The sequence below is a fragment of the Mirounga leonina genome, unplaced genomic scaffold, assembly GCF_011800145.1.
Source record: "Mirounga leonina isolate KUSES-001 unplaced genomic scaffold, KU_Mleo_1.0 Mir_228, whole genome shotgun sequence".
Taxonomy (NCBI): domain Eukaryota; kingdom Metazoa; phylum Chordata; class Mammalia; order Carnivora; family Phocidae; genus Mirounga; species Mirounga leonina.
This window is the reverse complement of record NW_023270619.1, coordinates 1,186,208-1,200,416: the sequence shown is the minus strand read 5'-3', so window position 1 is coordinate 1,200,416 and position 14,209 is coordinate 1,186,208. Positions and strand designations below refer to the sequence as shown.

Below are 14,209 nucleotides of genomic sequence, written 5' to 3'. Positions count from 1 at the left end.
CACGGAGGGTGTGTGTGTGGGAGGAGCACAGGATCCACGGAGGGTGTATGTGTGGGGAGCACAGGATCCACGGAGGGTGTGTGTGGGCGGAGCACAGGATCCACGGAGGGTTGTTGTGGGGAACCTAGCTAGTAATATTTCCTGGCCAGGCCAGGTTTGGCCTCAGCTTGTGGTGAGATTAAGTCCGTGTTGGTAGGGATCATAAGTAGGACTGTGGCTGTGTTTCAGAAAGAATTTGGCAGAAATTCAGAGAATGTTCTGGAAAGTTGAGTGAGCAGAGTAAGGGAGCCTGGGCAGGACGTTGTCTGGACCAGACCCAGAGCTGAGAAAAGGCGAAGGAGGGCCAGAACCAAGACAGAGAGGAGGGAAAGAAGGAAGAGCACAGTGGACGCCTGAGTGCTGACTGTCCAGGGTGCGGGGCACGGGGGCCTGGCTACTGGGAGAAGAAAGAAGGCCCGGCTTGCTGGCGCCCATAGTCCAGGGAAGAGAGGGCAGCGGCAGCCAAGCTCTGCTGACTTCTTGTAGGCAGGTGACTGGCCACCAGGCTGGCCGAGGTTAGCCGGAGGATCACCACGAACCACTTCTTACCTGAGTTTCCCTAGTTTCTAGGAAAGTCCCTTTCATTCTGCTTTATGTAGTTGGGGGTTCAAATTTTAAGAAGTGGTATCGTTTCGCTGCAAATAAATCCCTCCCACGAGGTGGCCCAGCGTGTGCTGAGTACTGAGGAGCAGCCGTGGGAACCGGGGTCTGCCCGGGGTGGGGCCTTCTGTAATTTAGCACTGAGAGGCCCCCACCCAGTGCCTGAACCCTGCAGGTGGTTGGCCACCCTGGTGGTGGCCAAAGTCATCGCTGGGGACAAGAGAGGTGGACGTGGTGGCTGAAAGTGTGGGCATGGGCATGAAGGTTCAGAGGCTACCTGTCCTGGCAGACTCTACCTGAGTGACCCTGAACAACTGACTACCTCTCTCAGCTCACTTTCTACAGGAAAACAGGCAAATAACAGAAAGGGTCATTTCTGGGATTACAGTGAGAGTCAAGGTCGGCTGACAAAGTGCCCAGTTCACGACAGACCCAACCAAGGCACCAAGAGACAGAACTTAATTCAGCCAATGACATACTCACACCCAAAAGTGCCCTGTCTCCTCCTGCACAGTTTGAATGCAAAGTCAAACCTTGACATTCTTACACATGGAATCCGAAATAGGACACTGTAATATGCTCATGTTTTAAGGTGGGGCAGTAGTCCAGAGGATTGATTCAAATTAATTGGAATTCCCTAAAATTGTCAGAACTGTTTGCACTACAGTAACAGGGCTATTAAAAAAAAGCAATCAATCCTTTTCCTTAGTCAGGAAAAACTAGTTTTGAAATCTTACCATCTTCAGGAACAGTATAATTTGCATACTCTGGGAAATAATCTTCAATTTTTGATTTCCCTGCCAAGACTTTTTCTGCCAACATATCCTGTTTGTTCAAGAACAAGATGATAGAAATGGTCCGTAACCACCTGAAAAGAGAAATAAACGTACCAAGTTCACATCCACGAGTACATGACAGTACCTGTAACATAGGAGTTACTTGCTGAAAAGAAGAACACTGCCATCTTCCTGAAATGTACAGGATTTAGAATTATGTGATACACCAATCTCGTGGACCCCTGCTCCAGCTGCAAGCAAGACGTTCTTATAATGAGTAAACCTTATAATAAATAAATAGAGATAGTTGATTTAGCAGTTCAGTATTTTCGAATTCATCTTTCCTGGGAATGTAAATTTCTTGGCACCAAAGCTAAGGGTTATTTATGGAATAAATACACCTGGATTTTTGCGCGGCAGTTTACTAATAAAGGGTGGGAAAACGAGATGTTAGAGCGTTAATAACAACAACAAAACACATGAGTCATTAGCTAAACACACAGAATGTGATTTGTAGCTGGCTTGGCTCTTCCTGTGCTGAGTCTGAGCAGGCTGAGGTTCTCCAGAGGTGGAGCAGGATGTTAGACTTTGGTCAAGGCCACGGCATTGGACAGGCTAAGGAGAGGGGCTCAGGTACAGTGACAGTGAAGGATGGGGAAGGTTCTCTCTCTGTTTTATTAAACAGACACAGAGCACGGGCTTAAGATGAACTCAGTATGTGCATGAGCAAAGCCTTTGTAAATTCTATTATTTCAAAGGAATGAAGCTGATGATTAGTGCACAGGAATCTTACTATGAAGTAGAAACACAATCCATTCTTCCTCCAAATGGAAATAGCTTTACTGTTCCTTGTTATAAAATAGCGAATCCTGGTAAAAATGAATTTTTAATTATAGAAAAATTAATCATAGAAAAAAATCAAATGTAATTACTATTAGAGGCAACTATTAGAACTGTTATGTTTTTACTTCCAGGTTTTTTCCTATCATCAGACATATTTATAAAAACAAGATCATGGTGTTTTTAAATCTGCTTTTTCATTTAACAATATTGTGGTCATTTTCTCATGTGACTTTGTGTGTTTACATATATATATATAAATATATATAATATGTAAATATTATATATAACATATATATGTTTATATATATATAAATTTTTAATGACTCCAAAGTGTTCTTCCGTATAGCCAGTATTTCCTCTTTTTCTTTCTCACTGTCTTAATACTATTCCACTGAGAACAGTTGTTGAACACTTTTGATAGAGAAAAACTTCTCTGATAAACCAAATGTTTTGCAAGTTCAGCTTAATGTTTCCTGTTCCTCCTTGGTGATATTTCTTCTTAAATAGTTCAGAAGATACTTTGATTTTTAATATCTATGTGTGTATTGTGTATGTGTGCGTTTGGTGGGTATTCCTTTCTAAAATAATCACCTTTTGCAACAATAGCAGTTTCAAACATGACTATGCTGTGCTTTTGACCCGTAAGGGATCTTCTAGAGATTATCTAGTTATTTGTGGATGGTACTTTCTAAGTTTCAAAAACCAAACAAAACCAGTTTTGAACCCTAGAGATAATCTTGAGCTTTCAAAACAGATATCTGAGTTTTCTTGACAAAGCACTGTCAGAGCGTCATCAAAGAATACTCCCCATACTAAGTGTGTCTATGCATGAGATGGGCCAAAAAAGATCCTGCTGACGGTTCTGGATTTATCAGCACGGAAAGAAAATGTATCTGGAGAATAATAATGAAAGTAAGCTGAGTGGTATTTTTCATGAAAGAAAATTTGCAATTTCCAGAGGTGCAACTGAATTTCTTTCTTTTTTTTTTTTTTAGATTTTATTTATTTGACAGAGAGAGACAGAGTGAGAGAGGGAACACAAGCAGGGGGAGTGGGAGAGGGAGAAGCAGGCTTCCCGCCGAGCAGGGAGCCCGATGTGGGGCTCGATTCCAGGACCCTGGGATCATGACCTGAGACGAAGGCAGACGCTTAACGACTGAGCCACCCAGGTGCCCCTGAATTTCTTATTTTTATCACCTGTTGTTCCAGATGCTTTCGAAGAGGTCCAGGGACTCTCTGAGCCTGTTGGTGTTGTTATCTTCCCGAATCACCATGTTGTAGCTGCTGCAGGCGGCGACATAAATGATAGCTGTGACGTCTTCGTGGGAGAAGAGAGACAAAGAGAAGCGCCTCCGTTAGAGAGCCACTGCGTGGTCATGATAAGGTCTACATCCAACTGCTACTCATTTTCACCCCGGGATTATGAGAATGACTTAAAGAAGCACTGTGTGTTTCAGTAATGTACCCCATGAGCCTATGCTAAATGTAAAGCTGGGATGCTTCGATTCCTGATGAGATTCACATTTAAGGCACGTAATAGATGGTCTAATTCAAAGCTACTGAAGCACAATAGCAGGAATGAGTGTGAGAATTCATCCCTATTCTTGAGAAAGCATAGCAATCACCATTAAAGCACTGGATCCATTTTCTTCTCTCGTCCCTCTGGCCGCCGACGTCAAACATGCTGTGGAGGAAAATCAGGCACGATCATTTGAGGCGAGACCCCCTCCGTGTCCCTCCTCTGCCGTGGCTCCGGGCCCGTGGCACTGCTCCCTGTGTGGCCTCGGCAGATGGCTCTGCCCGCTCTGAGGTTCTGCACCATTGCCTGGCCCGGGAGTCCACACCCCGTTGTTTCTTGGGGTCACAGGCCTCACCGTGCAGTCACCAGGCCGGCTCGGGCCCCTCTGCTCAGGGCAGCCCTCAGGAGGCATCCCCCTGCCTGGATGGCTGCTCTGGATAGTCCTCACCTTCTCAGGTGGCCCTGGCTCCCACCTTCCTCCCTGCCCTACACTTAACTGCATGCCCTTTAGGGCCACAGAGTCTGTATAGACTTATCCAGAAGGGTAGTGAGGCACAGTTGGGATGACTGAAGCCCCAGGGTCCAGCCCATGGCAGGAAGGCCGGGCTCCCTGACCCCATTAGGCCCCAGCAGGCAGCCAGGGGGGTGTCCGACTCCCCATCTCTGGCAGGCCTGCTCTCAACGACTTACTGAAAGTTTACTTTGTCCACTTGGAATCGGGTCTCGAAAATCCCTGATGTCAGGACTCTGCATCTGAGAAGATCCTGAGAACAAGAAGACAAACCAAGTGGCATCACCGTTCTTCAGAAGGAAAGCCCTGAACGCAACCGCAAGCATAGTAAACAAGTTTTTCAAATAACCACTTCTTCCAATTGTGAGAGAGACAATGATACTTAAAAAGTCAGACAAATGCTCTGCCCCCAGCCCCCTGCCGCCCCCCCAAGCAGAAAGTCACAATTAATGTGCTGGTTTGGTCTTAGAGACTTAAGAGCTGTGCTTTTATTTTCTTTAGGATTTTTTTTTTTTTTTAAATCACTTCTGCAGGGGTCCCAGGGCGTCCTGTCACAGGTGCAGCTGACACGGGGTCCTGGTGGTGCTCTGCTGCTGTGCCTTCCTGGAGAGCCACCTGCTGCGGGTGCACGCCGATGGGTGAGAAATCAAAGGCTCGACTGCTCTGTCGGATAATTTTGAGCTCTTGGGGTCAGCCTCTCGGAGTCGTGGATTTCAGGGGAGAGAGGAGCTCAGGCCTCCAGGGGAGGCAGAGAAGAGAGAGCCGCCAGGAAAGGCCCACAGCCAAGGCCCTCCAGGGGACACAGACACTGGGGGAGTCTCGGACGGGCAGTTCGAACGGAGCCCCCCAGCTTCCTTGGAGTTCACTAGCTCCTGAGGTGTCTGTGGGGCTCCTAAGCTGAGCAATTCGGAGTGATCCGAGTCTCTGTGGATGCCTGATGGCCAAAGGTTCCAGGGGGCACGGAAGCTCCCTCCCTGCTACTTACAAATGGGCAGTGGGGCACTTTGATCCAGCTTGACCCAAAGACCACACTCTGAGTCGCACCTGGAGAGCATGCCTGTATGTGTGACCCAGCCCAGGGCCCACAGTAGAATGGGCAGAGTGGACGAAGCCGGAGAAGCAAAGGTTGAGCTTGCTGCGGACAGCTGCAAGAGCAATGGGAACTGCACGCTGCTATCCCACAGACAAAGTTGTTATGACGTTGGCAGGTTAGAAATCCAGGACATTTTAGAGAGCTAAGTCAGGCGCTGCATCACAGGGTATGGTATATATACCCTGTGCACATGCAGGGACAGTGGACACAATTGCAGGAAGTAGCTGTTTTATGGACTTCGCCCTTTCATCCATTTACAAATCATCAGTGAACAAACACTGACAATTCCTCAATCTCGCCAAGTTCAAGCAGGTAGGTGACTGCGGGCTCTGGCTTCACATACCTGGTCTGTGGGTGTGTAGTCCACCAAACTGACACTGTCGATTCTCTCCAGGAAGCTGAAAAAAAAGCCGGCACATGCTCAGAGGTGTTCTCGGGTGGCTTTTTCCTGGGCGGTGGGTCTAGGGGATGGGACAGTCACCGAGGCACCGGAGGGCAGGGGCAGGTGGGGGAGCTGGGGTACGTTCTGCCTTTCCTCCCTGACTATGTACCTGCCTAGACAGCACAACATTCCTGACTGAGGGGCTAAGGCTGCATTTTCTTTTCTTCTTTTTACCTCTGCTTTCCCCCTTTCCTCTTACCCACAGTTGGGGGGGTGAGGGGCTACTCAGACATTGGGAAGGGGCACGGGGCCTCCTTCAAGGCTAAGCTAGTGGCAGAAGGCCATGTGGCGGTGTCAGTACAACGCGGGAGCTCGGAGATGCTCCTGTAGCGTGATGAGTTCCTAACAACGTCCGAAAGTTGCGTGCGAGTGTGCGGGCGTCAGCAGGCTTCATCTGGTGCGCACCTGGAGGGACACACGGAGTGAAGGGACAGGAAATCACGTGGTATCTGCACGTGGAAGAAGACGTGGACGCGAGGGGCCCCGTGGGCACGTGCTCTCCCTCCTCACAGAGAGGCCCCCTGCCCATCTTAGCTAAAATCTCCACGCCAACCTTGCTTTATTTTTCTACGTGGTACCTACCACGGCCTGACATGATTCCCATTTATTTGTTTTACGCTTATTATCTATTTCTTCCTCCAAAATGCAAGACCCACGGGGCATGTCTCGGTCTTGTTGGCGCATGTATCCCCAGCACCTAGTGCGGGCCTGGCCCCCCCATCTTTGTTCGATGAATGAACGTCTGCTCCCTTCCTCCGCCCGCAGCTGGAAGAGGTAAGTGAGCAGGTGGCTGAGAGGCCCAGCCCATAATGGACACTGTGGAGACTGTCAAGACACAGGAGGACATGGGGACTGGTTAGCTGGTGAGCAAGGAATCCTTCTGGAGCAAGGGCTTCAAAGGGAAGGAGAACATGGAGGGGAAGGAGGGGTTTGAGTGGCCCCTGGTCTCCTGACTGTGGGTGAGGCTCCAGCCCTGGGGAGGGTGAACGTGCCCCAGACTAAAGGGACACGGCCGACTTCCTTGCCTGTCCAACTCAGCATGGTTTGGGTTCCTTTACTGAAGTAAAGTAATGGAGCATTAGGCCTTCCTCGAATGCTCTAATGCTTGTGGGCATCTGCACAGTGCAGGACAGGGGTCACCCCCGCCCCCCATCTCCACATGCTCCCTCCACTAGCCTGCCTGGCAGGCCCGGGAGATGCTTCCAGCATGGGCAAGAGGGAGGCCAAAGACACATTAAGATCACTTAATTCCCTTGGCCATTGTATCTCCTTCCTCCTGGGGAGCTAAAGAGAGCTCCCAGTGGTCCAGGATGGTGGCCTGGTGCTGGGGCGACATTTTGGTGGCCCTTCACCCAGGCACCCTGTGCACAAGGGCCAGCAGCTCCACACCCAAGGCCTCCCTTAGAGCTGCAACAGAGGCGGCCCCTGGCCTCAGCCACAAGCCGACTGTTGGAAGGGGTGAGAGTGGGTCGGCTGGCGGTAGGCATTTCCTGTCAGAGACCGGAAGTGGCAGGACAGCATCAGGAATGAAGTCATGTCAGCTAGGGTGGTGGTGGGCGGGTCTGTGGCGGCACCGCCTGCCATGGGCGTTGTCGGAGTCATCTGCTCCTGGAGAAGGACTGTAGAACTATGGGCTGGTGGCAAGGTTGCAGAGAAGTCAAAGGGGCCGTGATCCGCCTGGGGCCTCTCTGGATTGGGGGCCGCGAGCCCCGGGAGGTGCTGCTGTGTGCCTACCAGAAGGTGGGTGAATTGGCTGGGGGCAGAGCTAGTTCCCGAGGGGGAGGAGTTTGGACAGAGTGCAGACAACCCTGCGAGAGCCACAGGCGGGGGCCCCTTGCTAGCTGGGGAAACGTAGGAGGCCGGGCTTGCTTGAGGCCTGGTTTGAGAGCCATAGTGTCCTTTGGCTCAGTCCTTGCTGGCCTTGAATTTGGCAGAGTGGAGAGCACATCTGAAGTACACAGTAAGTTCCCGCCCATCTAGCAGGAAAAGGGCAGAAGGTCTCTGTGACGGAGTGAGTTCTCGACTCCTGGAAAGGGGGCTCTGGTCTGTAGCCCAGACAACAAGGTGGGTCCGGTGGGGAGATGAGCTGCCTCCCTCACACTGGGCTACACTAATTGATTACAGAGATGGTCTGTCCTCTTGGCAGGAGACATATAATACTGAACATGTGATACAGAAACCAATCATCTCTGAATAAAGGGGCTAGAAAATTAAATATGGAGGTTTGGGCTATAGTTAGAGTTTAGGAAACACCCAATTTCAAACAGGATGCAAACAGGGTGGAGGTAGGTAGGTGAATTGATTCAGATGGTAATAACTAGTATAAGTAGAAACAATGAAATGTGGTTAAAAAAATACATCAAAAGTTCTTGATAGATGTGATTAAAGACTGCCTTCCAAAGGAAGTGGTGGGAGTACCTTACAGAACGCTATTAAAAATAAGCGGTTCAGAGATGCCAATAACAAAGGCAAAGATGTCAAGTTTGTACCCATCCCTAATCTCCAGGATGGATATTCGAAGTTCCTTCCGGCTCTGATAGTTAACGATCTAAGTGAGATCCGAGAGGCATCAATGAACATTTTCAAGAGTCCCTTCTGCATCGTTCCTGATGCTGAATGGTATTGTGAGTTCATGCATTTCAAATTTGTGCAATGAAAATAAAACGTGAAAATCCCTCCCCCGAATGTGAATGTGTCGCCTAGTTCTTTGAAAGACCCTCTAAGGCATAAAGGAATGAAAGAGAAATCTATAGTAGTAGATTTCTGCCAGCCTTTGGTTCAGTGTATTTTCCAGCATGTTTTAGAAGTGCTTCAGATTGGAGCTCCTAAGATAGTATCTATAGAGAGATGCGTTTTAAAAGGGTCTTCTAAATCACACACAGAATTTCGTAAGACTACATGTTAAAGGGTTAGTAAAATTGTCTTCTTAAATATGCCACTGCCTCTTTAGTGGAAAAGTTAACCAGATTTAAGAATCAACCTTGGAGACAGTTCACTCACACTAGATACAGAGTTGCAAGATAGTACCAAACTATACTTTAAAAAAGTCACGATAGTGATATGGACTCTACAAAAAAGTAGTTAAAAAGCAATTTACTTTGATTTTTTTCCCATTATTTCCTGCTACTGCTGAGGATATTCATGTTTGCAGAAACATTTTCATTCTCGTCATTTAGATTCCCTTCTGCTGGATACTGGCACAAGATAGCAGTGCATTGTGTATTTCTCATCTGCTGTCTGCTATCCCACTAAAATGGCTCAAAAGTCACAGTGTTCTTGTGACCATGCAGTTGGTCATGAGGACGGACAAAGGATTATGAAAAGATGAAAAACATTTCTGTTAAATACCTTTAAACAATGAGATCTGAGAAAAAGCACCAACTAAATGTAATTAAAAAGTATCCGTAATTATTTTGTTTGTGAAAATGTAGCAAGCTGGAACTGTCAAAGGTTAGTAAGAAACTTCTCTCAGTGTGTTACTGAAATTTACTTCCTGGTGCTAATGTACATGATATAAAACTACTCTGGAGGAGAAAAATATTACCCGCACAGTGACAAGGTACCAGGCAGTTCTGACGCGCGGCAGGTTAAGATCCGTGCTACTTAGAAGGGGGTCCTCAGACCAGCAGCAGCACCTGCAGACCTTGGGGATGAGGATTTGCAGCTGAGCCATATCCCCTGGTGGTTCTGACCCGCAGTATCCCCGGGGACTCAGTGACCCCTGTGCATGTCAAAGTTTGCGGAACACCTTTCCTCTCCGTTTTTCCTGCCACCCTGCTCTAGGCTGTCTCGCTTCACTGGGATTATACAGTTTTCCGACGATCACGCTCCTGCTTCCTTCCTCGGGGTAAAGTTCACATTTTCAACCTGGCCTCCAAGCCCTTCCCAATCTGTCCAACCTCTTCACTCTTTTTGACGTCTTGACATCGAACAAACCCTCCACTTTCAAATCCCCGTATGGCTTTGGGCTTCTCCGACCTTTGTGTAATTCCCACTTCTTTTTCTTTGAAGCCCCAGATTCAACCCTACCACCTGCAAGAAGCCAGTTCTAACCACTGCCGACACTGATTCCATTCTCTGTGTAATGTTCATGATTTGATTAGCATGGGCTACTCCCTTATACTGTGACTTACTCCCTTTTTAGAAGTCAAGGTATAAAACACGTCATGTGTGTCAAGTGCACTAATCTTAAATGTTCATCTTGATGACTTTGTAACGTTTGCATACATTCATGACCGTTTTCCTCTTTACGCGTATGGTTTATCTACCTAACTGTACTGAGGACTGTTTAAGGCAGAAGTGGGTCTTTTTTTTTCTCTCTAGAAAGAAGCCCCAGATAGCCAACATCTGATATACTTCAGTCTAAATCTTTTACTGTATTCAGTCATTCTGAATAAAAACTGCTGAATTGTTTGTCCTGCTACTATTCAAGAGGGAGGGAGGATGTATAAACCCTGAAGAGCAAGAGCGAACATTTCAATTTGGGGAAATGCGCTGAAGGAAAAGGACACAGTGCTTCTGAGACACAACAGGGCTTTGGCTGAGTGCCCACTGCACCCCCTTTTACTCACTGTGTATGTTGTCATTAGAGAGCTCTAGGCATGATCACGGGTGAGAGCCCCAAGGGAGCTATGCATTCACGCCAGGGACACGATCAGAGCAAACTGAGCTGGGTACCACACCAGGCCCAGTAATTGTGACCAAGACAGACATCGTTTTACCATCTAGTCATAGAAAAACAAACCTAGATAAACCATTTTACTAGTGCATCAGTTGATTAAAAAAAAAAATTACAAGTGGATATTCATCAGTTTATTCAACGTCCACCGGCTTGTAGCTTTTTGCCAATAGTATTGAAGGTCTTGAGCTTTGGATTTTGGCTACAGAAATGCCTCCTAGAGAATGGTGTGCTTATTACAAGGAAGCATCTAGAACCCAAGGTCCCTCACTTCTGCTTTATGATGTGAGATTTGTTTGGCTAACTTGAGACTATGTTCAGTTAATAAGGTTAACAGACTGGTGCTAATTTTAGGTGGCTCTTTGCCAAATCAGGACACAGGGTAGGCACGTGGTGTACAAGACTCATAGCATGCCTCCGTCTGAAGGGCACACATATGCATGATCACTTCCAGAAGAAACTGCTTTAGTAAGCCTTTTCCAATTGCACAGGTATCATCTGAACTGAAATAAACTAAATAGTTCATAGAAGTATATTCCAAATCCATGTTAAAACTGTGCATGTGAAGGCAGAAAATAAAAAAGCAGAAATAAGAGTAAAAATGGTACCAGTAGCTGTACGGAAGATTAACTATATCCTTGGTATGTTTGAGTTTGAGCCTTTTATAAATTTTATCTATCATTAGCCCAGGTTAGTTTCAAGATGAGGAAGAATCTTGTTGCTAGGAAGAAACTATTATAGTAAAGAAGTAATAGCTAGGGTTTCTTGAAATATACATGGACATTCCATGTTAACAAAACAGAAATTAAGGTGTTAAGGGGGAGTTTGGAAAAATACCACACTTTCTGAACCAAATCTACCTCTGAATTCTTTTTTTTAAATAGTTTTTTTAAACAGGATGCACACTCACATGCAGTATCATGCAGTTTAAAATGATTTATTTGACAAACTTCTGTGGCTTACATTTCAGCATTTCATCAACTGCAAAAGTGAGGAAATAATTCATGGGCCTGGTATGCTTTTGAAAATATTTATGGTTCATAAAAATGTACATTCATATAGTTTGAAATGAACATATTTTAAGAAAGTTCAAGCATATATAAGCATTGTTTAATCTCACAAAATATATTAATTTTGTTGGGAATATTTGTACTATAAAAGGGTCTTTAATTTACCAAAGGATTTGACACTAGCTATATTTTAAGTTGTAATTATTTTTTCCAGTCTAAAGAAGGGTTACGACTCATGCTATACTCACACAGCTGCTTCTGTGCAACCATGTGGATGAGAAGAGACACCAAAAGGGGAGAGTTCTAGAAAGAAGATACAGGCCAGACAATCGACAGGTGTCTCTTATGGAAGACTTCGGAACAACATCCAGTCAGATATAAAGACACTTAAATATGAGGGTCAGTCCTCATCTGCATATACCTGTTCATTTTTTTTTTTTTAAACACACTCATTCATAATGGAAAAAGTAATGGTGACTATTTGGTCATGAATCTTTCAAAGGGCTTGTAAGAGTCCCTGTAAGTATCTTCTGAAACACTGGAATTCTTTTATGGGGAAATCTACCAGTGAAGGAAAAGGGGAATTTCAAATGTCCTTAAGTATTTGACTTAGATTAATATACTTGCCAAAGCCAAAGCAAGTTACTGTTCTCCATGTTTGGAGGCCATGAGAAAGTGGTGGCTACAGGCTTTACTTTGCAGCCAGAGAATACATACTGCTGTTCCAGAAAGACAAAAGGCAGCACAGATGGGCTCTAGCCTTAGAGGGTCAAGCTTGCTGTCCCATTCTGCATCTTTCCCTCTTCCCAGACGTCCAGATGGCTGCATGTATATTTACGTTATTTGCATGGCTAAATAAAACATCCAATTTATATTTCTAAGGTTTTTCTCAACAGGTTGTTGCTTTAAAAGAAAATTATAATTGCAAATAATTAGAACTTAAAAAGCAGTTCTAATTTTATATCTATTTTTGGTTATAAACAATTAAAGAAAACCTACAAACACACCACCCCAGGGTTTTCGCAAACCAATCAACAGTTCTTTGGCAATGTTAGAGTAATACGAGTGCCATGCTAATTAACATACTTTATGACAAGTCTAATTAAAGTGTTGAAATAGGAAAAGAACAAGAAATGTGTTCAAGATGTTCATTTGAAACTCATGTTCAACCGTGTCTTTTGAAAAACTCTTTAATAAATGAAAATATAAATGAGCAGTTTTTACTTCTAATAAATGAAATTATGTGGCATTTTTTCCAGTTATAAAAGAATAACTACCACACAAAAAATTTGTGGAACATAAACAGTAAGAGAATATTATGCAGAATGCCCTACCATAATTTTAGTATAAGTTATGAGAACAGATCAATAGAACAGTAGTCTGGATGTGATGGTAAAGAAAAAAAAAATACACAGAAATAGATAGCACTGTCCCCTTAGGTTGAATGAGGTGTTGACAGCCCTGTAATCAATTAAGTAATCATTCTCCTCTCTCTAATTTTTATGCACCACCTGTCAACTCTAGGTATTACCAATTACACTAAATTAAAAAAAGTTCAATTTTGAAGAATTCAGGCAGAAAACTGAATACACGGAACAAGAGTTTTGACCAAATTTTTGAGAAAGATTCATACACACCAAATTAACTAGTTCTGTTAAGAGGCAGCTATAAAAATACACATCACAAGCTATACGGAACTTTAAAATCCAGTTAAGATGGAGGAAGCCTGGAATTTTTTAGTGTATCTGGACAGCACTGTAAACCCAAAGGTAGAAGCATCTTAAGTAAAGAGCATTTCAGCATTCTGGCATGTTCAGTTTCTACTGTATAATATATAATATACAGAGCATTTCAGAAGGTGGCTACGGCCAGGAAACCTCAGAGTGGGTTCTGTCGTCACACCTGATCCCGCAGGCGGGCCAGTCTCTGGGATAGTTCATCCTGCTCGGCGGAAGCCACGCTAGTGCCCACGGAGCCCGTCTGCCCCTGCGGCAGCTCCATGTTGAGGTCTAGGCCAGCCTCGTCTGCCATTTCCTGAAGCAGCATATCCACTTGGTTCTGGGGAGTGGTCAGCGTAGTCGTGCTGCTCATCGTGTCTTCCATTTGCTGCGTCTGGACGTCCAGCGTCTCAAACTGGTGCTCAAATTTGTCCATCAAAGCAGAGATCTTCTCCAAATTCACAGTCTTCAACGTCGCATCCATCGACTTAACCACACCGGCCATCGACTTGGTCACCTTGCCCATCGTCACCGCCGTCTGGACTCTGGCAGCCACCGCATCGACCCGCGCACTCATTCTCAAGAAATTCACCGCCTGGTTCTTCTGGCGAATGGCATTTTCGGCGTGTATCCTCGCCACTTCCATGTTGCCCTTCTGAATGGCTTTTTTAATCTTGGCCTTTTCGGCCTTTTCCTCCTTGTCGCATTTTTTGGCACTCCTGCCGAGTTCTTTGGCGGCGAACTTTAGGTTGAACAGGTGTTTTTCCATGTTGGACATAGTCGGACGGCTCCCTAGGGTCGGTGGCCAGGGCCAAAATGGGCTCGGAGGAGGGAGAAAGACGAAGGCCCGCTCCCCGCCGCCGCTCCTTTGTTTTGGTCCCACTTCCTGTTTCTGCCGCGCGCGGCGCAGACGGTGACGTCAGAGCCCGGCGCCGGGGCGGGGCCTGCGGGACGCGGGGCGGGGCCTGCGGGACGCGGGG

General features: G+C 46.0%; 2 protein-coding genes across 3 annotated transcripts in view; both read right to left on the bottom strand.

Annotated features, from left to right (window-relative positions):
• The window catches only part of GNAL (G protein subunit alpha L), a 142,161-nt gene that overhangs the window by 5,922 nt on the left and 122,030 nt on the right, over positions 1 to 14,209 (bottom strand). For both annotated transcript variants that reach the window (XM_035029295.1, XM_035029296.1), the window contains exons 6-10: positions 5,725 to 5,779; positions 4,468 to 4,541; positions 3,884 to 3,942; positions 3,456 to 3,576; positions 1,377 to 1,507 (exon numbers count right to left, since the gene is read on the bottom strand). In XM_035029295.1, the coding sequence (XP_034885186.1) occupies positions 1,377 to 1,507; positions 3,456 to 3,576; positions 3,884 to 3,942; positions 4,468 to 4,541; positions 5,725 to 5,779 (440 nt within the window). The remainder of the gene's footprint in view (positions 1 to 1,376; positions 1,508 to 3,455; positions 3,577 to 3,883; positions 3,943 to 4,467; positions 4,542 to 5,724; positions 5,780 to 14,209) is intronic.
• Positions 11,590 to 14,129, bottom strand: CHMP1B (charged multivesicular body protein 1B). Its single transcript, XM_035029303.1, has one exon. It carries the CDS (start codon positions 14,005 to 14,007, stop codon positions 13,408 to 13,410), a length of 600 nt encoding a protein of 199 aa, XP_034885194.1. The 5' UTR covers positions 14,008 to 14,129; the 3' UTR covers positions 11,590 to 13,407.

Coding starts and splice junctions, on each gene's coding strand:
- CHMP1B (XM_035029303.1), bottom strand. CDS start 14,007: ATGTCCAACATGGAAAAACACCTGTTCAACCTAAAGTTCGCCGCCAAA.